This window comes from Carassius gibelio, chromosome B3 (assembly GCF_023724105.1).
Source record: "Carassius gibelio isolate Cgi1373 ecotype wild population from Czech Republic chromosome B3, carGib1.2-hapl.c, whole genome shotgun sequence".
NCBI classification, from domain to species: Eukaryota; Metazoa; Chordata; class Actinopteri; order Cypriniformes; family Cyprinidae; genus Carassius; species Carassius gibelio.
This window is the reverse complement of record NC_068398.1, coordinates 24,821,570-24,845,333: the sequence shown is the minus strand read 5'-3', so window position 1 is coordinate 24,845,333 and position 23,764 is coordinate 24,821,570. Positions and strand designations below refer to the sequence as shown.

Below are 23,764 nucleotides of genomic sequence, written 5' to 3'. Positions count from 1 at the left end.
GAGAAATTTGATCTTGTACATTTCTTATAAGAATGTACATAAGAATGCACGCGTAAAGTGTGGCTGTCGGTGTGATACGGGTTTTGTACGCCATTGCGTCATCAGTACGTTCTACGCCGTCGTCCAATGGTAATCGAGGGTTTTTAAAAAAACAGCCTTCGCGTTTGTCGCTGGCTAATTCGCGAGACGTGGTGCCGGTAATATTTAATAGAAAAATAAGACTCATTATCTCTTCGTGTTCTGTTCGAGACAGAATATCGTACTGAACTGGACCTCGGGCTATAACGGAGATCGCGCACGTGCGGATCGGAGAACGCTAGTCCAGCTGCTAGCTTGTCACAGGCAACAAGGGGAATTTAGCGGGCAACTCAGTTAGCGGCTAGTTATGTCTTTTCGCCGACAGAACGTGAGTACCGCATCTAAAAAAAATCACTTAATGTTTTTTACAAATCACTCAATCAAGAATATTAAAACTCATAATCGATTTTATGGTCCAAGTATTGTCGTTCTTCATTAAGCTTCCACTTTCTTGTTTACCGTAACGTGCTAGTAAACCTGCTAGCCATCAACACTCGGCTAACGTTAGACTCTTAAATATGACGTTACGTAAATTTGTCCAGTGCTTAATTTGTGTCAGTGTTTAAGAATCATTTTGCTTTCTGACAGCAACCTGGACCCGGTGGCCGCAAAACATCCAATGGAACTTCAGGGTCAATGGCTTCATCCGTTCCGGGGAGCAACTCGAACAGACCCACCCCGGGAAGGTAACGCACAAGCTGGGCTGCCCCGCTCAGAAAGTCCGCGGATTGGTATTGGCACACGAGGCCTACCGGTCAAAGTGGGCGTGTCCTCGGCGCATACCTAATCAATTGTTTCAAGCCTTGTTAAACTAGCAGGAGCACCAGCCAATCGCTGCGAAGAATGTTTGAGTGACAGAAATTTGGGCCAATGATGAACGACATTGTCGCAGTCTGTACACATCCGCACAGAAATATTGTCTTCAACCAATAGAATTTAGATTTTAAGTGATTGCCATCTTTTCCAACGTATGACTCCTCTCAGAGGCGGGTCGTCAGCAGTGTTTTGTTGTTGTTTTCCGATCCCCATATGATTCTGTATTGTGCTCGACTTTCAACTTGAGCTGTTTTGGACAGACGCCTTCGAAGAAGAGCCGGGATGCATGGGACAAAAAAGTACAAACATTCGTTTTTCCGTTGATCGTAGCAAGGGACGGGAAATGTGTACGTTAGCGCGTGTTAATGTCAAACTGTTGGTCTTGTTTTCAATTCGGCTTTTGCTTGTGTTGTAAGCCAGCTCCGATAACCCGCTTTGCAGTCTGACGCAATTAAAACACGCGATTGGTTGAGTTTGTTTACACACTGACATTGCGCATCGAGGCAAAATAATATTTTGCAATCAGATTCAGTCCGATCGTTATGTGGTACTCGTGTATGATTGTCCTTTTGTTTTAGCACGCGCTTCTCGGTGTTGTAATTGTTGTCCACACACGTGACAGTAGAGAAATGCCTGTTACACCGGGGCCGTGTTTCTCATTCTAGTTATCTGCACGTATACACTGCTCATCTGTCGAAGTATTTGATAAAGCTCATGAATAAAATACATTCTTAATATACAGAAATCTGTTATTAGTATGATTGGTCGTCTTTTGCGTTTTTCTTGATTTGGATGATGCAACACACACGTTTATGTAAATTAATTGTTTACTAATGATTTTCTTTTCCTTTTTTCCATGAAGAAACCGAAACTCTGTGAAGCCTCCCTCACAGTCACCACCTGTACGTAAAAGCTTGTACTTTTTAGACTCTTGGTTTTGCATTCTTGGATTATTAGATGTCTTGGAATCCCAAATTCTCAAAGATTTTTGTATGTCCTTTTTATTTTATGTTTTAAAGGTGTTTGAGGGTGTGTACAACAACTCACGGATGCTCCATTTTCTTACAGCCGTGGTGGTGAGTTTTAAACAAGCAAAATCTTGATTTTTAGTTGTTGTTTTTTTTTTTATGTGATTCACGCCATCTTCTCTAATTTGTTTTCAGCATTAAGCAATAAAATATGACACGCATGCCATCTTTTCCACAGGGCTCCAGATGCGATGTTATGGTGAAGAACGGCAGTACATATGAGGGAATCTTCAGGACTTTAAGCTCACGTGTAAGTCAGTCATACCAGATCTACTGACAAGATATCTGCATTTAATTTGCTTTCTGAATCTTATGTTTAAACTTGCTCAGGGGATAAAGCAAAAAAAAAAAAAAATCCTAAGCCTGAACTTTTTTCTGGGGGCGGGGCGGCACATGCAAAGCATGCAATGACTGTGACTACTTTAACATTTGAAGGGATGCTATGGCAAAGTGATTGCTTGCTTTATTCAAACTGATTTTCTTTTTCATGAATATATGGTTGACCTGAAGAATGAAAGCTGTATCAAACACTTTGGAAAATATGAGACATTAGGGGTGTGGCAGTACAATTAGTTTAGACAATTAAACAAAATACAGATTCTTGGTTCACTACAACAAGACAATATTTTACTATTTTAACGAAATTTTCAATGACAATGTCTTTTAATTACAAAAAGTTTAACAATGCAATTGTTATTAATTGTTAAATGATTATTTTGGTAATCTACTGATTATTTCGGCAACGGAGTAATCTCATTGTTTTTAGTAACACAAACAGACCAACGTGAAAACCAGGCTTTACTATGACTATTTATATATAAACTAACTGAGGCAATAATTGGCTCAAAATATCAATAAAATATCAAAACGAATAAATGACATGATTGTATTGAAACACTGTTAAAATACATTTAATATGCCTTTACATAATACGAACATAAACAACTTAAAGGGTTAATTTACAGAAAAATGAAAATTGTCATTAATGACTCACCCTCATGTCGTTCCAAACCCTGTAAGACCTCCGTTCATCTTCAGAACTATCCCTTTAAACTGTTTAAATCATTATGTTTTAATATTTGGCCACATGCAGAAACGTTTATTTTGAAATTGCGATGTACGATAAATGGCATCTTTGGACATAGGTTGATGTATTCTCCTGTGTTGGCAAAGGTTTATAAATGATTTGCATTACAAATCTAGGGAGATAATGCACACTTATTCCAGATGACCCTAAGCAATTAAAATTGACAGCAGAGGAAGAGTTTTCACACAAACAGTCTTTACTGGTAAATTACCGCTAAGTTACCATTAATAGATTGTGTGAACCGGACCTTTTCGGAAAGCCCTGTAAATATGTTAGTTTGGTTGAGACCCAAAGCTGCTGCTCTCATACCATTGGTGGGCAAACTCATGGACTCGAAAGTGATCTCAATCAACAAGAATTTTTTTTTTTTTAATGTAGCTAAATGCTGCATGCTGGAAATGAGCAGGGTGCTGGAAAACTTTAAGCCCTGCTTTGCTGATCTTAACTATTTGAATACCTGAAATCTAGAATAATGGGCGGTTCACACAGGAACCAGTTCAGGTTTTTCCAGATTTGATATGTTGATATTGACTCAGTTTTATTTTATACATTTAATACTTTTTTTTTTTTTTGTCTATCTGAGCAAAACTTAGTGAAGTTTAGTGTATGACCAAGTTTCACTCAGTATCTGTGTTTTTAGTGTGAGCTGGCAGTGGACGCAGTGCACAAATTGAAAAATGAAGAAGGAGATGGCGGTGGTGGTGGAGGCACACCAGTCCATCCCAGGAGAGAAGAGATCACAGACACCATGATCTTTGGCCCTAATGACCTGGTCACTATGATCTGCAGAGATGTAGACCTCAACTACGCTACCAGAGGTGTGTGTATGACTCTGTACAAGTACTATGCATGTGTAGTGTTGTTAAATATGGAAATGTAAGGCTTTGTGTGCATGCTTTCAGACACTTTCACAGACTCTGCAATTGGTTCAAGAGTAAATGGTGACCACAGAGAGAAGGTCCTCCAAAGGTGGGATGGTGGCGATAGCAACGGAGAAAATTTTGATCTGGATGCAGATGCAGTGAGTTCTACCAGTATGCTTGTATTTCCAATTATATGCAAACACAAATTAGTGTGTTTTTTTTTTTTTTACATGTAATTTTCTGTCTTTCAGTCTAATGGCTGGGATGCCAGTGAGATGTTCCGCTTCAATGAGGAGACCTATGGGGTGAAGTCCACCTATGACTCCAGTCTCTCCATGTACACGTACGTAGATGTTCTGTCAGGTTTAGAGTTTTTTTTTCTTTTCTTTTCTTTCTCTCTACTCAGAGACAGACCTTTCGAATGTTTGAATTGGAAAATCCTTCTGTCCTTCAAACAGGGCTTCCATGGTTCCTTTAAATTTAGTTGAACTGAATTAAAGATAATAATACTAAGTAAATTATCTAAAATATCCTATGTAGCCTTCTCTTAAGAGGTCTTAAATTCAAGCTTGGAAAAACACAAATCATGATATGGCTTAATGCATATATGTACTTATTTAAACGCTTTGTGTATTTCAATATTCATTTTATTATATTAAGTTTACAGAGATTTCCCCTTAGCAGTGAATAAACTGACATTTCAAAACGGTTTTAGGGTAACAAAGCCTTGTTTACTAAAGTCACAGTATGTGCCTGTGAAATATACACAGGTCTTAAATAAGATTAAAAAAACCTTCTCAGACCATGCCCAAAGAAATCAAGTAAACATCACGTTCTGCTGCCTATCTCTTTTAGGGTTCCTCTGGAGCGGGGCAGCTCTGAGGGCTTCAGACAGAGAGAAGCTCGGGCCGCCCGATTGGCCAGTGAGATTGAGGGCAATCAGCAGTATCGCTACCGGGTGGCTCTGGAGAATGATGAGGGACGAACCGAGGAAGAAAAATACAGCGCTGTGCTTCGGGACAGAGACCGTGATGGAGGAGAAAGGGAAAGAGGAAGAGATAGTCCTGGGTTCTCCAGTGCTGGGAGCAGGTTCGAAACAGTATCTTTCTCTTTCTTTTTTTACCACCATCTCATCTAGTCTTTCTCCTTGGTATACTGATGATCATTGCTGTCTTTGTTTTAGGGAGGGCAAGTACATTCCTCTACCACAGAGGGCAAGGGAGAGAGAACTGGGAGTTTCTGGAAGGGGTGAAAGAGGAGCTGTATCCACCCTGCCTAATCGAGCAAATAGACCTGGCACCTCGAGCTCTTCACCTAGACCCCTCTCCTCTGGAGGAGGTCAGACCCTTCCTCCCCCTGATAGGAGCAGCCCTCTGTCTGTCAGAGGAGGATACTCTGCACACCAATCACAGAGCAGTCCTCCCACACAGCCCCGCCCCTCAGAACCGGGTCACTCCAGCCCTCCTTCCTCACACACACTCTCACATTCACTCTCACACCCACAGTCTCTCTCAGACTCAGCCCGGCCTGTCAATGGTGGTAAGTTGTGTGTGCACGTGAGACCTGTCACTTTTGTAGTTTGTGATGGTTGCTGCCCTGTGTTTTAATGAACATTGCATCAATCTCTTCTAGTGTCATCCAGAATGTCACCCAAGTCTCAAAGGCCTGGACAGACCAACAGAAACCTGCGTACCTCAACCACTCACTCCTCCCCTACAGGTTAAAATACATGCACAAAATGGACATATTGTACATAGACACGTGCACATGAGGTTAACAGAGGATCATCCTTCAACCTTTAATCCTGTCCGTTCTTGTACACTTTCTGTTTTACAGTGGGATAGTCATGAACACACATTTATCAACTGCGAAAATGCAAACTTTTCATTGTATTACTTGCTATATGCAAATTAGTAAGCTCTTCAAGTGTGTGTTCATAGTCCAGCTGTGATTTTATTCCCTTTTAATCCAGTTATGCTCATTTTGGTAGTTGTATAATATAAATATTGTAATATTAAGATTATTTGTAAGACAATCCATTTGTCACAGGTCTTTTTTTTACTGTACTTTTTAAAAAGTTTGAGATCTGTAAGAAGGTTGCATTTGATCACACAACATACAGTATAAACCATAATATTGAAAATTTAGTTTTCAGTCCAGTCTAGGGGATAATTCAGAACTCCTTCCAATATGATGATTTTGGTGATCAAGAAACTGTTTTTGATTATCGAATTTAAAAAAAGTTGTGCTGCTTAATATTTTTGTGAAAACAGTTTGACTTTTTTTTTCAGGCTTCGTTGAATATAAAGTTATAAAGTTAGCATAGTTATTTGAAATGGAAGTCTTTTTGTAACATCATAGTTGTCTGTCACCACTTGATCAGTTAAACGCATCCTTCATGAATTTAAATGATGCAGTGCATTTCCAACCTCTATCCCCTTTTTTTTTCTTTAACGTGATTTCCTTTCTCTATAGTCTCTCGTTCCCCTAAACCGGATGCTCCTTCCCAGGACACTCCTCAGTCTAATCCTGTCTACTTGGATACCTCGTCGGTTACCAAATCCACTGGCCCCACCCCTCTGTTCCCTGTAGATGGTGAGATGTTGCTACAATTTTGAGTAGTTACACTGTTAATTGTGCATGCGTCCAACTATCTGACTCTCTTCCTTCAGTGAATGAAATCCTGTCGAAGGAAAGGACGGAGAGTCCAGCTAGTCCTCAGGAGAGCAAGAGCAGCAAAGGTAATCCTGAAGTTGTATCACTTTAACTAATATCCCTTTGTACTTTTCATTTAGCTAAAAAATGTTCTGCTCTCTTTTTTCGTAGTCTCTTCAGTCCAGTCAAGAACAAACTATGAGGAGCTTCGCCAGTTTGGTAATCATTTTAAGGTAAGTGTTAAGCCCCTTTCACACTCCACGTTGGACCCGGAAAATTGCCAGAACATTGCCGGGTCGCCTTCTGTGTGAAAGCAAACATGCAAAAACTGGGATTCACTGTGTGATTTTTATCCCTGGTCGAGGATGTAGTAACATTGCCGGGTTCAGTCCCAGAACGAGCTCGGTGTGAACAAAAGCCAGAACTAATGGCGTAAAGGCTGTATCGTAGTGATGACGCATGTTATCGTGCGACTGTTCAATCGCGGGCAGATCAGTGTTCGCCACGAAACCAATATTTGCAAACTGTAACGAAGCAGAGATCAGTTAGTTCCTCGCTTTCCGCGCTGAAGCTGAGATTGTTCGAAGTTAATGTGCCTAGCGTTTTCGACTCGTACATTACACGTCACGCACTGATGTCACGTGTCTTTATGGGTTTTGTGTCCGGGTAATCAATGGCAGTGTGAAAGTGAACACCCTAGTACCAGCCTGCCAAGCACCTAGTAATGCAATGGGAACAACCCAGAACACTGTACGGTACAACAGTTGTGTTATGTCAACTTATTTTTAAAGTAATTGTTTAATGGCAGAATTTTTGGGTGAAAACTGCATTGCCCATGTGAAAATTCCACCAATCAGAGAACTGTGATTTATATACATCTGGCAATAAACTCAAAATTAGGGACATCAAATCAATTAATCACATCCAAAATAAAAGTTTGTGTTTGTGAATATTTTGGAGATATGCAGGTATCAAATTTTTGTTGCGATTTAATTGCTAATGCTTTTATCATGGTATTCTGTATTATCAAAATATTGAAGTTTAGTTGTATGATTTAAAAAAAAAAAAATTATCATTGTACAGTATAACAGGTAGGGCTGTGTGATATGACAATATCATTATTATAAATCTATCACAATAGTTATTTATTTTCTTTTAAAAATGTTTTTATGATATTAAAATCTCTGATACATTAGAATTTTCATAATCCTTGTCAGCAATGTCAATATCAATCTAATACAAGCCTAAAATGATAGATAAATTGATAAACAGTCAATGAAGTGAGGATAATAATCTATAAGAAGCAATAGGAAAACTACAATAAATAAGAAATGCTACATTGTGTAAATTGGTCTTCACGGTGTTAACAGGGTTGTTCTTTAAAATAAAAACATGGGTTGAAAATTTGGTAGCACAGGCCAAAAAGTTGTAGCACAAGTATAAAACGTCTGTTATCATGTCTGAAACAAACACAAGTAATGGAGTTCATCACTTAAACAGACACTGATGATCCAAAGAGCGCAAAAAAAATATATATTTGATATTTGCAAAGCCGGGAATTATGACGCATACAAGTGTGTGTAATCGTTCAAAGCCAATAAAGTGGCAGAAAGGGAGACGGTGCATGAATATAGCCCTGTTTGTGTTTCAACGGCTTAAAATCGGTTGATTTTAAATCTGCAGTGCTTAAATATTAAGTATTTAAATATTTGTCACCATGATGAAAACCATAGACTACAAATCTGAATGGCTATTTAAATTGTTTAAATACATTTAAGAAACGGAAAGTAGTGCTGCTGCTTTGTTTCCTCGGGAACGGCTGCTTTTCTGCATTTCAGCGCAATCTGCTGGCAGAGGTTGAACGTGCACTTTTCACCTGCGCTTTTTTTTTTTACATCAGCATACAGCGGTGTTGTGCATTGTGACCAGTTGATGGGAAAAGTATTCTTAAAATGCGTCCCAAATTCAAAATAATTTGTAATAAATTATTCTTGGTGTTTTGAAGTGCCCACAATAACAATATCAGGCATATTCATTATGATATTAGGGCTGTCGCAATGACTGCAATCTCGTAATCCCAACAGCTATTGACGAGCAAGTCGAAGAGGAATGCAAGAACAGCAGCAACTGCAATTTTTGCACGTTTTCTTTTTTCATAGGGTTGTGCCCTTCTCGTTTTACACTTTGTGCATGTGTATTGGATATTAAATAAGTTAGTAATAACAATGTGCACCATGCTGATTTGCCTAAATACAGTGAATGAGAGAGCGAGATCAACTGAGCATGTGCAATTACTTGCGAGTAAAATTTGTGAGGGGAAAAAACAAATAGGTTGTCATGTCCAAGGAAAGTAAAATCTGTCTTAGCATCTTATTTTAACTTGGAGTCTTCTAACGTGGTGCTCAAAGTTAAAATGATTTCAACAGCGTTTCTCATTGTCTCTCTTTGAATGAATCGGCGATTTCGAACGTGTAGTTGAATGAATGAAAGGTGGAACTCGTTCAGTCAGAATCGAGGATCAAAATGAACTGTTATACATGTAGGCTAACAGTCTTTTTGTCAGGTTTATGTTCTGCTATGTGGATCATTATTTTGTCATTCTCTTCCATTTAATTCCCTTCCTGTTTCAACGCTTTTTGGTTTCAGTTTCACTGGTTTCAGAATATGACCTCGTAATATTGTAACACATACATACATACACACACATTACGCTAACACAAACTTTTATTTTGGATGCGATTTAATCATGATTGATCTATTTCACAGCCTTACTCAATTTTATTTACTATGGATATCAACAACTTAAAATGAATGTTTTATTTTTGCCATTGTTGTTCGTTTAGTTGACATCCATAATGCTTCATATGAATGTAGTTCTTTCCCTCACTAAAGTCGTTAAGTGCGCATAATTTTTACATATTTTTTGGTGGCCCTTAGCATTTTAACCAAGACTTTATATATATATATATATATATATATATATATATATATATATATATATATATATATATATATATATATATATATATATATATATATATATATAATTTTTTTTTTTTATATAGTTAAATACAGTATAAACTATAGTTTACATTTTTTTTTTTTTTCTTCCCTTCTGATTTTAGCTTCCATCTAGCTCCACCGTTTCCAACCCCAAAACTTCAACCCCTGATTCTGCTCAAGCAAACCCTGCCCACAATACACAGACAGACCCCGCCCCTCTAACAGAAGCTAAAACAGCCCCGCCCTCAACTCCGACCACAGAGCTTCCAGCAGAGGAGAGAAGTAGAGAGACAAACGCAGAGGGGGTGGCGACCACCACCCCTCCACCAGCCACACCCATCTCTGCACCCTCTGGCCCTGCCATGCAAAATCCAACTGCAGAAGGGCAAACATCAGGGACGCCCCAACCTGCAAGGACCCCAGGCATTGAGGAGGGTAAACCCGAGGCCTCTGAGAGACCAGAGGGCATGGCTGAGTGAGTGTGACATTAGTTAATAAGTCTCAACTGACAGCTGCTAGTATGTAGCACATTTAAGTCTATTGGTATTTAATGCAATTGATAATGTTTTCCGACGCAGTCAAGTGAAGAAATCTACACTCAACCCCAACGCCAAAGAGTTTAACCCCACCAAGGCTCCTCTCACCATGGTAAGAGCACAGTTTTTTTTTCACCCCTGTCAAGTGTCTTCTGTATATCTGTTAAAATGTTAAATGTGCCAAGCTAAGGTGTCATGTCTTGTTTGCAGGTGAAGCCCTCAGCCACTCCCACCCCACCACGACCAACTCCGCCCAGCCCCACGGTGGTGATGCAGCCCCCTCCAGGCCAGGGGCACATTTACAACGCTCAGTACCTGAGCTATGTCTCACCCATACAGATACAGGGCCACTCTGTACAGGTCTCTATCCCTGATGCTCATAACTTGAGATAAAATTCAAGAGTTGTATAGAGGGGTTTGAAAATTAGATGGCTTTTTTTTTTTTTTTTCATCCCCATTTCTTTTTCTCCTTTTATTAGGCACCTCAAATGTACCAATATCCCATGACAGCTGTCAATCAAGGGAAGTACCAAAGGGCAAAAGGTAATGCTTATGTTTTATTATTGCTTGTACTAATGATCTTATTGATACCTGCATAGACTTAACTTTTGACCTTTTTTGTTAATAATTAATAATAATATAGTAATAATTATTATATAATTTATTCTGTAATGGGGCTGAAACTTTTTAAATGCTTATTACTATTATTAAATGACAAGGAATGACATTTTAAATACAAGGCTTATTTTAAATACTTGTTATTTATAATAGTTTAATTATAATATTTAATAAAATCGTAATTTTATGATTACAATAACATATAATGAGAACTTTATGGTGAGTGTCTCATGCTGCATCCCAGTGTGCCGACTTAAATGATGTGCTCTTTTGTTGAGGAAAAAAGTAGACACTTGAGTGTGTAGTAGAAGAGCAGGCAAGTTTGGGACATACTATCACATCATGCAATTGCATCTTTAATAAACCACATAGTTACACGCACCCTGTCACTCTGTCCACATTTCATTTCATTTACCTTCCTACCGTATTGTAGAGAAAAGTAGCATGTTGACCTGCAAGCCGTGGGTCTTTTATATAGAGAACTCTGCTTGTATTTTTAGCATAATGATGCATTTAAAAGTTAATGGCCATGTCAGCGCTGTTAGCCTTGTGGACAGTGCACCGACAGAGCACCGTTTCGCTTCGGCCATCCCGATTTTGAATCCCCGCTCTCAGCACCGTTTCTGCTACGTTTCTGTCCCTTGATTGTGCTAATATCCTTTCTGTCTGAAGAGGGTCTGAGAGCTCTCCGATTTGATCAGAAATTTCTTAATTTGTGTACCAATGGTGAACAAAGGTAATAAGTTTTTTTTTCAAAATTTTTGGGTGATCTATCACTTTAAAAATGAATTAAAATCATTCCAATTATTCCCTTTGGGAGTAACTTAAGCATCTTATGACGATTACCATTGCGTCAATCAGATAATGTTACATATTAAAATAAAGGTTGACATGCATGGTAGGGCATCAGTATCAATAGTCCAACTAAATAGCTTTAACTTTCTTCACAAACTAGCGTCTGACCTTATGTGCTACTAATTGGAGCCGGATGTGACTGCACATGGACTGATAGGCCTACAGCCATCAGAGTGTGTCATAGTGTACAGGAGACCAACTGTGGACTTTTGTCATACGCTTTTCAACATGCTATGCTTTGGCACACACTTATTTTAATTTCACATACTATTTAGGATGGATAGTATGAATGTTAGGCGGCAGGGTCATTCTCCTGTTCCTTTCTTTACCTGTCTCAGGTTCTGTGGTGACCCCTCGTCCAGACCACAGCTCTTCAGCGCCACCTATGATGCAGGCGGCAGCATCAGCTGCAGGACCTCCTCTGGTGGCGTCTCCTTACCCTCCCTCTTATCTGCAGTACAACCAGGTCATACAAGCAATGCCCCACTACCCTGGACCGGTACAGCTTACACGTTTTCAGAAAGACAAATCATTCTAGTATATTCTCAAGTTTTGTCTTAAATTTAAGTTAATTGTCTTCTCTCTGTCCTAGGTGTATTCTATGCTCCAGGGTGGACCACGAATGATCGGATCAGGAGCGCACCCACAGGCTCTGGGTCCCCCAGGCCCCCAGTACCCTGGTCAAACTGAAGGACCACAAGCCCCTCAGCAGGGGATGTATGGTAAGGATTATTTCTTTTTTATTGTAAACTGGATTTAGTTTGTTGTACAGTGTTATCAGCTGTTTTCTCTTTCTCTTCAGCTCCACAGTCATTCTCTCATCACTCCGGTCCCATCCATCATCCTCAGCCCTCCAGCACCCCCACAGGCAGCCAGCCACCCCCTCAACACCCCGCCCCCAGTCCAGGACAGGTACATCCGCCAGAACTGTCTCTAAACACTTCTATAAGAGATCCTCACAAGCTCTCAATAATTAAACTAAATGGGTAATTTATTGACTTCTTGTTATAGTCTGGTCAGCCTGGTCCTCAGCCTCAGTCTTTGTATCACTCTGGGCCGCTGTCAGCCCCCACACCCCCTAACCTGCCCCCAGGACACAGCTCGCCACAGGCCTCCTACTCCCTCCAGGGCTACAGCCTACAGGGACACCAGTCCCTGCCTCACCCCTACCCCTCTATAGGACAGCTGACACAGGTGATGACCGAAACCATGCACACAACACCTCCACATCAGCAGTCACATTCAAACACAAATGTGACTGCCGGGGATACACAAAAATAAACTGGGTTACTTTAAAAATTCATAGAATGATATTACGGTTTTAGATTATTGTCCCAGAGAACCCAAAAAGTAAGGCATATCAGGTGGGTTAAACATCTGCAGGGTTCGTACAAGGTGCTTGAAGTGTTTGAAGTGCTTAAATTTGACTCTTTGAAATTGAAGTCCTGGAAAACCATAAGATACGTGAAAAGTCCTTATTTTTAAAAGACTATGTATATAAGAAATTAGTGTGTATTTTTGTTTTTGATTAAAACAATCTTTTCAGGCAGAATGAACAATGCTGCACATTTTAAATAAATACCACTTCTCCTTGCTTTCGGGAGCTCTCGGGATCTTGCGACGTATTACTACTTCAGGAGAAAGGCAGTCTCGCATTATCCGTATAAAGTTGAGTTTGTGGTAAAACCTTTGATAGTGTTTACATTAGACACGTGCTGGTATTCGGTAGCGGAATATATCACAGTAGTGTATATGCACAATATTGTTATCGTGGGCACTTCAGAAGAAGAATATTTATTTGACAAGTAATTCAGATTTTTGAAAGGCATTTTAAGAATATTTTCCCCATCATTTGGTACAATGCACAACGCGGCTGTGTGCTGCGTGAAATGCGCGCACTGATGTAAACAAGCACAGATGAGAAGCACATTGGGAACATGTGAATGAAAGCACACTTTCACTCTCTGACAGCAGATGGTGCTGAACAGCAGAAATGCAGCCAGAAATCCCAGAAACTAAGCAGATGCACTACTTTCTAAAATGGTAAACCATAGATGCACATCTATGGTTTAAACAGCCATTCAGGCTTTTGTATTCACCGTGGTGTTCTTCACAGCACTGAATACTTAAATATTTAGAATGAATAGGCTATTTATTTTTAAACGTTCTTTACATTTTTATTAGGGCTGTGCAAATAATCACATGTGACGTTCATGTAAAGCTGGTTCTGTGATTAGTAGTAAATCTCCACCACCTGCTTTCAGATGGAGCAGCATTTACTAAACAGAGCAGCAGATTACCGACAAGTTCATGTTCATTATCACCTGTGATTTTATGAATGTGATCTTGCGTAGCTTGTTCAAGAACCACGCATGATATAGCTCTCATTCTTCAGGTCAGTCATAAATTCATAAAAGGAAAGTAGTATCCGTTTAAATGTTAAATTGGCCACAGTCATTACATGCTTTGCTTGTGCTGCACTTTATTTGTACCATTTTATTTGTTTATTTAGAAGATGATAACAATATTGTTTGATAAGCGAAATCTTTTTTTTTTTTTTTTTTCCTGGAAACCAAAAAAAATTTATAGTCCTTTTTAAGTCCTGGAATTTAATTTGGGAGTATCTGTGTGAACCCTGCATCTGAATCCTTACAAATGTTGTCAAGCATTTTAGAGAATTTTTTTTTTTTTTTACATTTCCTTTTTTTCCTTTTTTTTTATATATATATTTAGTGTGTGTATTATAGTTTTTTTTTGACTAACTTTTTTTTTTTTTTTTTTGTGTTGTTTCAGACCCATGTTCAAGGTGCTCTCTCGGGTCCTCACCACTCAACCGGTCATGGCCCTCCACCTGTGATGTTGCTTCATGCCCCACCACATCACCCCAACCCTCAGCAGGGTTCCGGCCCCCAGCACGGGCCTCCTCCACCCCAGCAGGGACACCACCAGCACTACACCTACATTGGACCTCAGAGTGAGTTTCTTGCTAACAAAAAAATCTTTCTTTAGTCCCAAATACAGAATCCCATCCCCAGTTGAACATTAGATCTACCTGATATTTAAAATACTGCGATGTGCAAATGCATTTACCAAGATTTTATTTGTATCACTTTTCCTATTGGATGATTGACTTGTATTATAACAGATGATTGATCTGTGTTTCAGTGTCAGTGCAGGCTCATCCTTCCCAGCAGATTCAGTTCCACCCTTCTGGAAACTGATCTCCTATTCATCTGTACATAAGATCCAACTGAACAGATTTTGTTTTTAGATACCTCTGGCAAGACCGAATGTGCTTGTTTTATTTTTTTTCCTGTTTTGTTTTAATTTGAGTGGACTTTAGACAGTGTCTAAAGCAGAAAGAGAGAAAGAGGGAACGAGGGAGCGTTTAAGACAAAACAAAAATGGAAAGAATGAGGGACATTTTTATAAAAATACAATGACCTCTCCCTTTGTCCTCAACCCCCTTATTAAATAAGCAAATAAATGGTAAAAAAAAAAAAATACAAAAAAAGTGTATAAAAATAAAATTTTAAACTCTCCTCTTGTCTCATGTGCTTTGAATGTTATTCTCCGAGTTGATCTTTACCGCTGATATTCGCTCAATTTCTCAGCCATAATTACAATTTCTATTCATACTGTAGCCTTATATACCATATGAATTGTAAAACTTTTATTTGGCCATTTTCAAACCAATAGCTAACATGTTTATTCATTTTTATGACAAAAAGCTATATATTACATGGTAGAGTCAAAAAAAAAAGTTCACATTTGTAAGCGAAAGCCACTTTAAACAGCAAATGTTAATTAAACAAACAAACATTCTCAGGTATCGTCAGCAAATCTGTCGTATGGATTGGAGAAATGTGAAAACTTGGGATGCTTCTTAGGGCTGACTCTGTTAACGGTCATCATTTGGTAAGAGGAAAATCCTGAAGAGAAAGAAATTGGAATAAGATTTTTTTTTTTTCTCTCTTTCTCTTCCATTCAATGAACAAACCAAAGTAGATCAAGATACTCACAAACAGTAAAGTTCGAGAACTACATGGTACCTTTTGGCTATTGTAATTTCGGGTCTGTGTTGACATAATCCGAGCTTTCCCGTTCATCACTGCTTTGACTTCCAAGAGACAGACCTGATGAGAGGACAACCATGAAGAATAATCAATTCATTATTTGGTATGTTGATCATAAAAAATGAAACCTTATATAATTATTGTTTGATAAGTTATAAATAATAGTATATTTTGTGCTTTTAGTTAATGTAACGCATTTGCTATTCTTGTGTTTGTAAAGCCTTGTATTTTTGCGTTTATCAAAAAGCAGCCTGCATTTGGAAAATATGTAGATTTTAAAGTAAAGTAAATATATTCATACACTACCAGTGGAAAGTTTTTGAATGGTAAGATTTTTCTTTAAAGAAGTCTCTACATTTATTTGATCCAAAGTACAGCAAAAACAGAAACATTCTTTAATATTATTACTATTTAAAATAACTTCAGGGTTTAAGATGTATTCAGACAGAAATGTATGTGATTTCAAAGCTAAATTTTTAGACTTCAGTCCCACGATCCTTCAGAAATCATCCTAATATTCTGATTTGCTGATCAACAAAACATTATTATTATTCATTCTTGAAGAAAACAGCCGATTAGAATTTTTTTCATGTTTCTTTTATGAATAGAAAGTTCAGAATAACAGCATTTACCTGAAATAGAAATCTTTAGTCACATTATAAATGTATTTATCTTCACTTTTGATCAATTTCAAGCATCCTTGCTAAATAAAAGTATTATTTCTTTAATAAAAAAAAAAATGTAAAAGAATGTTGTGTGTATAATGTTACAAAAACTTTTTATTACAGATAAATGATGATCTCTGGATCTTTCTATTCTTCAGAAATTTTTTTACCCGTTTTAATAAAAATAGTAAGAAATGTTTCTTGAACTGCTAATCATCATCTCTGAATAATTTCTGAAGGATCATGTGACACTGAAGACTGGAGTAATGATGCTGATAATTCAGCTTTGACCACGGGAATAAACTACATTTTCAAATGTATTCAAATAGAAAGCATTCATTTAAAATAGTAAAATATTATTTTGGTATTTTGAAATAGTATTTTGGATCAAATAAATGCAGGTGTGGTGACTTCTTTAAAAAAACATTAAAAAAAAATAAAAAAAACTTGACTGCCAGTGTTAAAATATATGTACTTATATACGATTACCATGTTTGTAGGTGAGGAGTGAAAGGCAAAGAAAGGGGAAAAAATGCTCACTGCTTAGAAGAAAATAAATACAAATTAACTGTTCGCTATTCGTCTAAAAAAGAAAAATGAAAACACACTTACTGTAGGTTTGTTTTCTGTGGACTTGAGAATCTTTGCAATTTTCATAATCGGGAATGTCTGTTAAAGCAAACAAACACCACAGCATACACAGGACGAAGTTAGGATATGCACTGCGGCGCTGCTTTGCGCTCATTATTTATGTATTTTTGTATTTGTTGTGTAGTACCTGAGTCTGATTCATCCACATACATCTCACAGCCAAATGTAACTTCAGACGCATTCTCATTTTTCACATTTATGTAACGTTCTCCTACAAAATTAGCATCGACATTATCAGAGGATGTAATGACTTTATTAACCAATGTATTTCTAATGAAACAATTTCTAGTTTAATCTGGGATCTTCTACCTGAGCTCTGGGATGAGGCTCTGCTGGGTCTCTGAGATAGCGTGTTTGGGGAATCTGGAAGAACAACTCTGGAGGAGAGAAAGATGTTTTCCATCAACGATTCAGCTTTATCCTGATTAGTAGTTAAGAATGGTTTCTCTTGCGCTCTTACATGTATTCACTTGGAGGCTGAACATACGGCTCATCGTCACTCTCTACAGAGGAGTCACATATTCAGTTATTTACCAATCTCAGCACACAGAGAGAGTTCACATTTAACCCATATTCAGTTAACAATGTACAAACTACCCAGAATTACAATTTTTAAAAAAAATTAGTCGTTTGATATCTGACCATGGCCATCGACATGAATGTTGATTCCCTCCTCACCGTTTTGATTCACATAACTGGCTTGACTTCCAGCTAGAGAGACAAATAGAAATGTGTGCTTTAATGATAATAATACTCCTTCAGACTGACTTGCATAGCACCTTTTATACTTAAAGCGTAGCTCAAAGTGCTAAAAAATAATAATAATAATACAAAATTACAATTAAATACATTATAAGAAAATAAAAGAACAAGAAAAGTAATCACTTACCTTATAATATAGGCCTATATATTAATTTTGTGTCCTACAGCTTTAAATTGTAGTAATGGAGCACTAGCCACTGACAGCACTTCATACAGTCATGGCCAAAAGTATTGGCACCCTTGGTAAATATGATTAAAAAAAAGGCTGTGAAAATGTATCTGCATTGTTAAACCTTTTGATCTTTTATTTAAAAAAAATCACAAAAATCTAACCTTTCATTGGATAATGAGAATTAAAAATGGGGGGGGGGGTATCATCATGAAATAAATGTTTGGTATTTACCAAGGGTGCCGCTATTTTTGGCCATGACTATATATAAATTTTCCATTATATGTACAAGATACTAGTTTAGTTTATTGTCTCCAATGCCATGATGACGGTATGCTACTCACTTTCTGAGGGAGGACAGGAGGGCACCTTTGTGACAGTAATAGATGGTGAACTGAGTGAGCTGAGGAAAGAGTGAGTATTAACACACTGAACACACAACACAATCTGTGTGAACTGTACGTCTGTGTTTGTGTGTGAGCTCACTTGGGTTGGTAAGGTCCAATTCTGGTATGATCCGTGTGGTGCTCATCTGAATTATAATAAGGGATAGGACAAGCACTATTTAGGCTATGCAGATATGTGTGTAGATATTTATATGAACAATGCAGATACAACAATTTGTGAGTTTTGTTGTGTGTTAGCAGAGAGGAACATATATTTACATGTTGACACGGGATGCTGCCGAAACACAAAACCTGGTCTGTATAAAGAGAGACAGTGTTGAGCCAACAAACACTAATTATATAATTCAAATGTGTATGAAACTTTTGATTGAATTTGGGTAGCTGACGACCAGATCCTTTATTTGGCAGAGAGTTTGAGTTCTTACGTTGGGTTGTATTCTGAGTCACTGGATCTCTGATGGATGGATGCTGTAAAAGACATCAAATATTTGTGCATCATGCTTTGGAAAAAAAAACGTTAGGGTTTTCACGGAAACCTTTCCAATGAAAGTGAAATATGAATGTAATCAGATATTATTACACCATGTTGCACCACGTCTTCTACTCGCAAAGATGAGTAGTGTTGGTGATATTTATTCTGCAACTGCTTTGCATCACTTCATTAGAAGCACATTTTTTTAAATGTAAAGAATTTAAAATTTAAATAATGCTCTGTAAACATTTGCATTTTTACAACAACTATTAAGCTCCCAGACTAAAATGCATGTTTGGGCTGTCTCAACTGAAAATATCTTGCTCTGACATATACTAAAATATGTCAGTGTCATTGTTCTGAGATGTACTGTTTTCTTCTAAGGCATTTTTGTAAAAGTTGCTTAAATTTCTAGTCCTGTCTTAAATTAAGCCACGCTTGTGAAACCAGGCCTATAAATGTGTATAATGTTATAAAAGTGTTGTTGTACACACACTTGGGGTCTTCATCCACACTTGGCCCAAATACAGGAAACACGACATATAAGTAGCCAAGAGGTCAAGTGCAAAGACCGCAAGTGTGTGTATCTGGATACTATCAAGCAGTGCGTCATTTATCTTATTCTTGGACAGTAAGATGGTCACTGTAGCTCGACTATACAAAAAACCTTCCGTAGCTCGACTATAAATGTGTGTGTACATCATATATCTCTTTCTCAGGGTTATTGTTTGCTATAATTGTGCAAAACCATGTTTTGATTATTCATGCTGAAATTTACCGCAAGCATCCTTTTTAACATAAAGGTTCATTCAGACAAACATTTTAATACAGATAAGAGTTAGGAGGCCTTACTTGGTTGTTTGTGCCCCCAGCAGTATGTACAGAGACTGGTTACAAGGATGATTGACAGGAAGACAGCCCCGCCCACCACAGACAGCAGTGCAGTGGAGTCCATAACTGAGAAGATCATGTGAGAACATCGATTTAGGACAATATTAGTCAACATCATTCTTCTGAATCTGTGGTTTTAGGTTAGTGTGAATAAAGTTTGCATACTCTTCATAAAGGATGAAGCCACAACAGAACAGTCAGGTGAACTCATTTCATTTGGTTTAGAAGTTAACCTGTTTTAACTACACAAATGAAACCACAGAGCTGCTCTTTTTTGTTTCTTAATGTTAGCTATAAGTATTGGCCTCCCACAATCTTTAAGAAACACAGATCTTCCATCTATGAGCTCTTTAAAACAATATTCACGATAATTTATATTCCTTATCATGTAATCTCTGATCTCCACCATTTAGCTTGCATCTTTCTGGTTTCTTTATCGGTGTCTTGCAGATCTTAGTGTTGATGAGAAGTATGTGTTATCATCATTTGTACGCGTCAGTAATCCTGCTCTTAACTAATATCAACATGTTTTCCAGTAAAAACCTCTCATCATCAGTGAAACAGGATGCATTTAACCGAGAAGCCAGATAAGTGATGCACAAGGACTTGTTTTTAGAGATCTTCAAATATAACTCAAAGTAACCCTTTCAAATGAATTACACTTCTAATCTAGAAACAGATAACAAACTCTCTCACTAGTTTAATTGGTCTATTAACAATGGCGAATAGTTCATCAATTCTCACAATGTCATTTAAATCACATCTCGAATGATGTAATGTTTGACAGCGTTTTGCGGTGGAAAATGCATTTTAAATGTTTTTGCAATAAGATGATGGACTCGCATGTTGGGCATCCTAAATGCGCACAGTGAAATATTTTCACACTTTGCAAAATTCAACACTATTTAAAGCTCAGCTGAAAATAACACTATAATAATATGTGAATAATGTGGTTTTACTTTGATTTCTCTTTATTCACTCATCATCATGTCTAATGTTAATACAAAAAACATTATTTATAGTATTACAGTTTTAAATATGTAAACCTCAAAGTTTGATGTATTGTAATATTTTCATGTTTTAACCTGTTTTAACTGTCACTCTTGTTTTTGAAGATAGACTTGTATGTGCATGATACAAACCTACATTTTTATAAATCATGACTGAAAACATTTTGTAACATGATTTTGATGTACCATTTACATGGTAATGCAATGTCTGATTTTAAAATGGGTTTTAAAGGATGAATTTTGAGATTTTATGTTTTCAAGTGATATATAACTTCTGATGATTTCTAAAATGTGATAGAGAAAAAGGCAACGAGGAAGTCTTTTTTTTAAACAAAGGTCAAAGCTCCTTTTGTAATGTAGATTTCTGAGGGTGCACTATTGTCATAAATTGATCTATTACTTTTCCTACATAATTTTTAACAAAAATATTGGTAAAATATATATATTTGGAAGTCTTAGACCTTTCCAACGATATATAGTTTGTCAAGATTAGATTAGATTTGATTGTAATATAGTATAGTCAACGTAGGCGTCCTGTATACGGGACGGGGTGACATTTAACAGGTTAATACTTAAAGTTTGGCTTTGGACATGGGGGAAAACATCTATACACAAAATAATAAAAAAAGCGTGAAATAAACATTTTGAAAGTATGATTACAAAAAACTCAAAACAGTTTTAATGTGACAAACCTAGAAATAAATAATACATTTAACGTAACAAAACATTAACAGAAAGTGAAAAAATCTTGGACATAAAAACACAGAAGTTTAAAAAAATACCCTTAAGTGTATTTTATCAGGGGGTTTTTTTCCAGAATTTTCTTTCACTTAAGCATCAACATCACAATATATATTTGGTAAATTCCTTTTTCCTAACAGTCGTTTTGGCAGTGCACTATTCACTTGCTTTCGATAAACGCAGTCTGCTTTATTAACACTCAAAGATACGATAAGCTCTTGAGTACCTCAGCATGGGTCACCGTGTGCATTTTAACGGATACAACTATCTTTTCAGATGAAACATATGCAAATTCTCAATCTGTGAAAATTCACTAGGCATCACCTGCCTTGCAAGCTTTTACACACCTCCTATATAAGTGAGCGTATGGCTGTCTGTGGTTGCATTCAGTGCAAGGAAACGGATTTCCTGTATTTTGCAGTTAGTTGAGAGAAAAAACGACACATTATGGTCTGGGCCTCTCTTAATTCCAGAGCTGTCAAGTTATAGACAACTACTACCCAGAACCCCACATCTTCTTAAACGAAAAACAAGCACAGCTGCCTTGAACAACCGACATGAGAGACACTTTTAAAAATCAAATCATGGACTCTTAAGTGTTATATAGTGCACTTTATCATGCACTTGTATTATTATACATCCCACTAAACAGGACTCATTGCATAAAAAGATTCACACATGTAATTATGGTCAACACATGCTTTAAAAATCGCAAATTACAGATGTGGGGAAAAAAAATCAAGGCATGAATGTTAATGTTAATTGGCTTGACGAAGGAAAGCAAATGTGATAATAAGGTTTCATTCGTGGTTGGAGATGTCTTGACCCTCTGATCTGTATCACACCACAGACATATTACATTTAGTGTCAATTAATAAGAAGATAAAGCATCTAACAATCTCTTTTGGCGAAAAAGTTAGCTGTTTTTTTGTTTTTTTGGCAAAATGTTTGCTAACGTGTAAAGGCAATAGACTATGTGTTTTGAAACATTTTGAAACACAAAGTGAGCACCTAAAATAGAGGAAGATTAATAACTCTGATTCATTTTCATGGCAATATGAAACCTTTTGTTAATGGTGTCAGCCAAGTTGATGCTAAATGCCATTTTACTTCCATAGAAGAAAACCAAAGGTCACTGATACTGATTGAAAGCGATAGAGCATATACTGTGGGGTTTCTTTACCATTTGTAGAAAAGGGCCACGGAGAGAAAAAATAAAAGAAATCATATATGAAAAACTGTATTAAAACACACTCTCTCTGTATCAGCACAGAAAACTTTCTCCATAAAAAGCCAACAGATTCACTTGAACAGAAAATAAAGGAAAAGGCTTACCAGTATCAGTAGCAGCAATCAAGTCAATCAAGACACCACACAATCTGCTCAGCAGAAATCTGCAACCAAACTCACACACACACTGCAGATTGTACAAATCACACCCAACTCGCAGCTCACACTGAAGATGCCACCATCTTTTACTCTTCCTCCCTCACAGCTCACTCCTTGTTCCTCAGTTTCTCCCCTTTAGTTCACCTCCCACACCAAGCTTGAGCAACCCCAGTAGTCAGTTTCTTAAAATGCTCATATCTGCTGAAGTTAAGTCCCAAAGTCTTACTCTTTCACATGAGCTGCTGAGGAGTGTCCTGATCTACTGGGCCTTTGCCGCTGAGAACTTCACTTGTCGGCTCTTTCCTCGCTGCACTTGATCTCTGTCTCCTCATAGGCTCACAGAAAGCGCTGTTCTGTCGCTTGCACCAGTCAGCATCTTTTTTTCCTCTCCTCATTTCTGTAACTGGCTGATCTCTTGCTCATTTCACCTCCCTTTTTGTTTTATCTCTTGAAGGTTGAGTTTTCTGTAGCCATGCAGATTTGATTGATTTTTCTTTTCCTTAATTTTTATCATTTGTCTTATGTTAGATAAAGTGGTTAAGGCATGATTTCCTGTAAAACCCGGCTTTGAACCTCATAGATTAAGTAAAAAGGCATGATAACTTAACATTGAGTTATGTTAGGGTGAGAATTTGACCTCATTAAGAATCCAGAGCTTATTTTATTGGTGTCCCATTGAAAGATTTAATGTCAAATTATATATATATATATATTTATTTATTTTTTTAAACCAAAGTCAAGGACTGAGCTATGAATCATGCTTCATAATATATCTTATATAAAAGTTTCACAGAAGACAGGTGTTTCTCTGTTTCATGAGAAGGAGTTAAAAGATGGATGTTAAAAACTTTGTCTGATTTGAACTAGAAGTGTTAATTCGTTGCTTCGTTATGGCAAACAATGAGTCATAATTTCTCAATCTTGCCTCCCACTCTTGTGGCATTTGGTGTTCTTGTAACCTACACAAACACAAATTACAGGAATGACATACT

The 23,764-nt window shown here is 37.4% G+C and overlaps 2 protein-coding genes across 6 annotated transcripts; one reads left to right on the top strand and one right to left on the bottom strand.

The window, feature by feature from the left end:
- The first annotated feature begins 140 nt into the window (after positions 1 to 140).
- On the top strand, positions 141 to 15,081 carry LOC127952027 (ataxin-2-like protein). 2 transcript variants are annotated; one of them, XM_052550266.1, is made up of 24 exons: positions 141 to 406; positions 667 to 764; positions 1,757 to 1,796; positions 1,914 to 1,970; positions 2,101 to 2,172; positions 3,650 to 3,827; positions 3,912 to 4,030; positions 4,124 to 4,215; positions 4,728 to 4,961; positions 5,056 to 5,411; positions 5,505 to 5,591; positions 6,348 to 6,467; positions 6,545 to 6,613; positions 6,699 to 6,760; positions 9,653 to 10,005; positions 10,109 to 10,178; positions 10,277 to 10,426; positions 10,546 to 10,609; positions 11,878 to 12,038; positions 12,132 to 12,261; positions 12,342 to 12,451; positions 12,551 to 12,733; positions 14,333 to 14,513; positions 14,705 to 15,081. In XM_052550266.1, exons 1-24 carry the CDS (start codon positions 386 to 388, stop codon positions 14,758 to 14,760), a joined length of 3,063 nt encoding a protein of 1,020 aa, XP_052406226.1. In that variant the 5' UTR covers positions 141 to 385; the 3' UTR covers positions 14,761 to 15,081. The 2 variants fall into 2 exon arrangements, with proteins under 2 accessions (XP_052406226.1, XP_052406227.1); XM_052550267.1 differs by lacking the exons at positions 141 to 406; positions 667 to 764 and adding an exon at positions 877 to 1,193.
- Positions 15,082 to 15,197: 116 nt separating this feature from the next.
- lat (linker for activation of T cells) lies at positions 15,198 to 23,156 on the bottom strand. 4 transcript variants are annotated; one of them, XM_052550301.1, is made up of 13 exons: positions 22,719 to 23,156; positions 19,594 to 19,698; positions 18,695 to 18,737; positions 18,528 to 18,565; positions 18,349 to 18,394; positions 18,207 to 18,265; positions 17,610 to 17,642; positions 17,392 to 17,434; positions 17,241 to 17,308; positions 17,059 to 17,142; positions 16,893 to 16,949; positions 15,562 to 15,675; positions 15,198 to 15,471 (listed from the first exon to the last, which is right to left on the bottom strand). In XM_052550301.1, the coding sequence occupies exons 2-12, from the start codon at positions 19,694 to 19,696 to the stop codon at positions 15,599 to 15,601; spliced, it is 651 nt and encodes a 216-aa protein (XP_052406261.1). In that variant the 5' UTR covers positions 19,697 to 19,698; positions 22,719 to 23,156; the 3' UTR covers positions 15,198 to 15,471; positions 15,562 to 15,598. The 4 variants fall into 4 exon arrangements, with proteins under 4 accessions (XP_052406261.1, XP_052406258.1, XP_052406259.1 ...); XM_052550298.1 differs by having other exon boundaries at positions 17,574 to 17,642; positions 22,719 to 23,155; XM_052550299.1 differs by having other exon boundaries at positions 15,592 to 15,675; positions 17,574 to 17,642; positions 22,719 to 23,155.
- Positions 23,157 to 23,764: the final 608 nt, after the last annotated feature.

Coding starts and splice junctions, on each gene's coding strand:
- lat (XM_052550298.1), bottom strand. CDS start 19,696: ATGGACTCCACTGCACTGCTGTCTGTGGTGGGCGGGGCTGTCTTCCTG. Junction 17,309..17,391: donor CAGCCTCCAAGTGAATACAT/GTAAGAGCGCAA, acceptor TCTCTCCTCCAG/AGTTGTTCTTCCAGATTCCC. Junction 15,676..16,892: donor CCACAGAAAACAAACCTACA/GTAAGTGTGTTT, acceptor TCCTCTCATCAG/GTCTGTCTCTTGGAAGTCAA.
- LOC127952027 (XM_052550266.1), top strand. CDS start 386: ATGTCTTTTCGCCGACAGAAC. Junction 10,179..10,276: donor CCAAGGCTCCTCTCACCATG/GTAAGAGCACAG, acceptor TCTTGTTTGCAG/GTGAAGCCCTCAGCCACTCC. Junction 12,039..12,131: donor TGCCCCACTACCCTGGACCG/GTACAGCTTACA, acceptor TCTCTGTCCTAG/GTGTATTCTATGCTCCAGGG.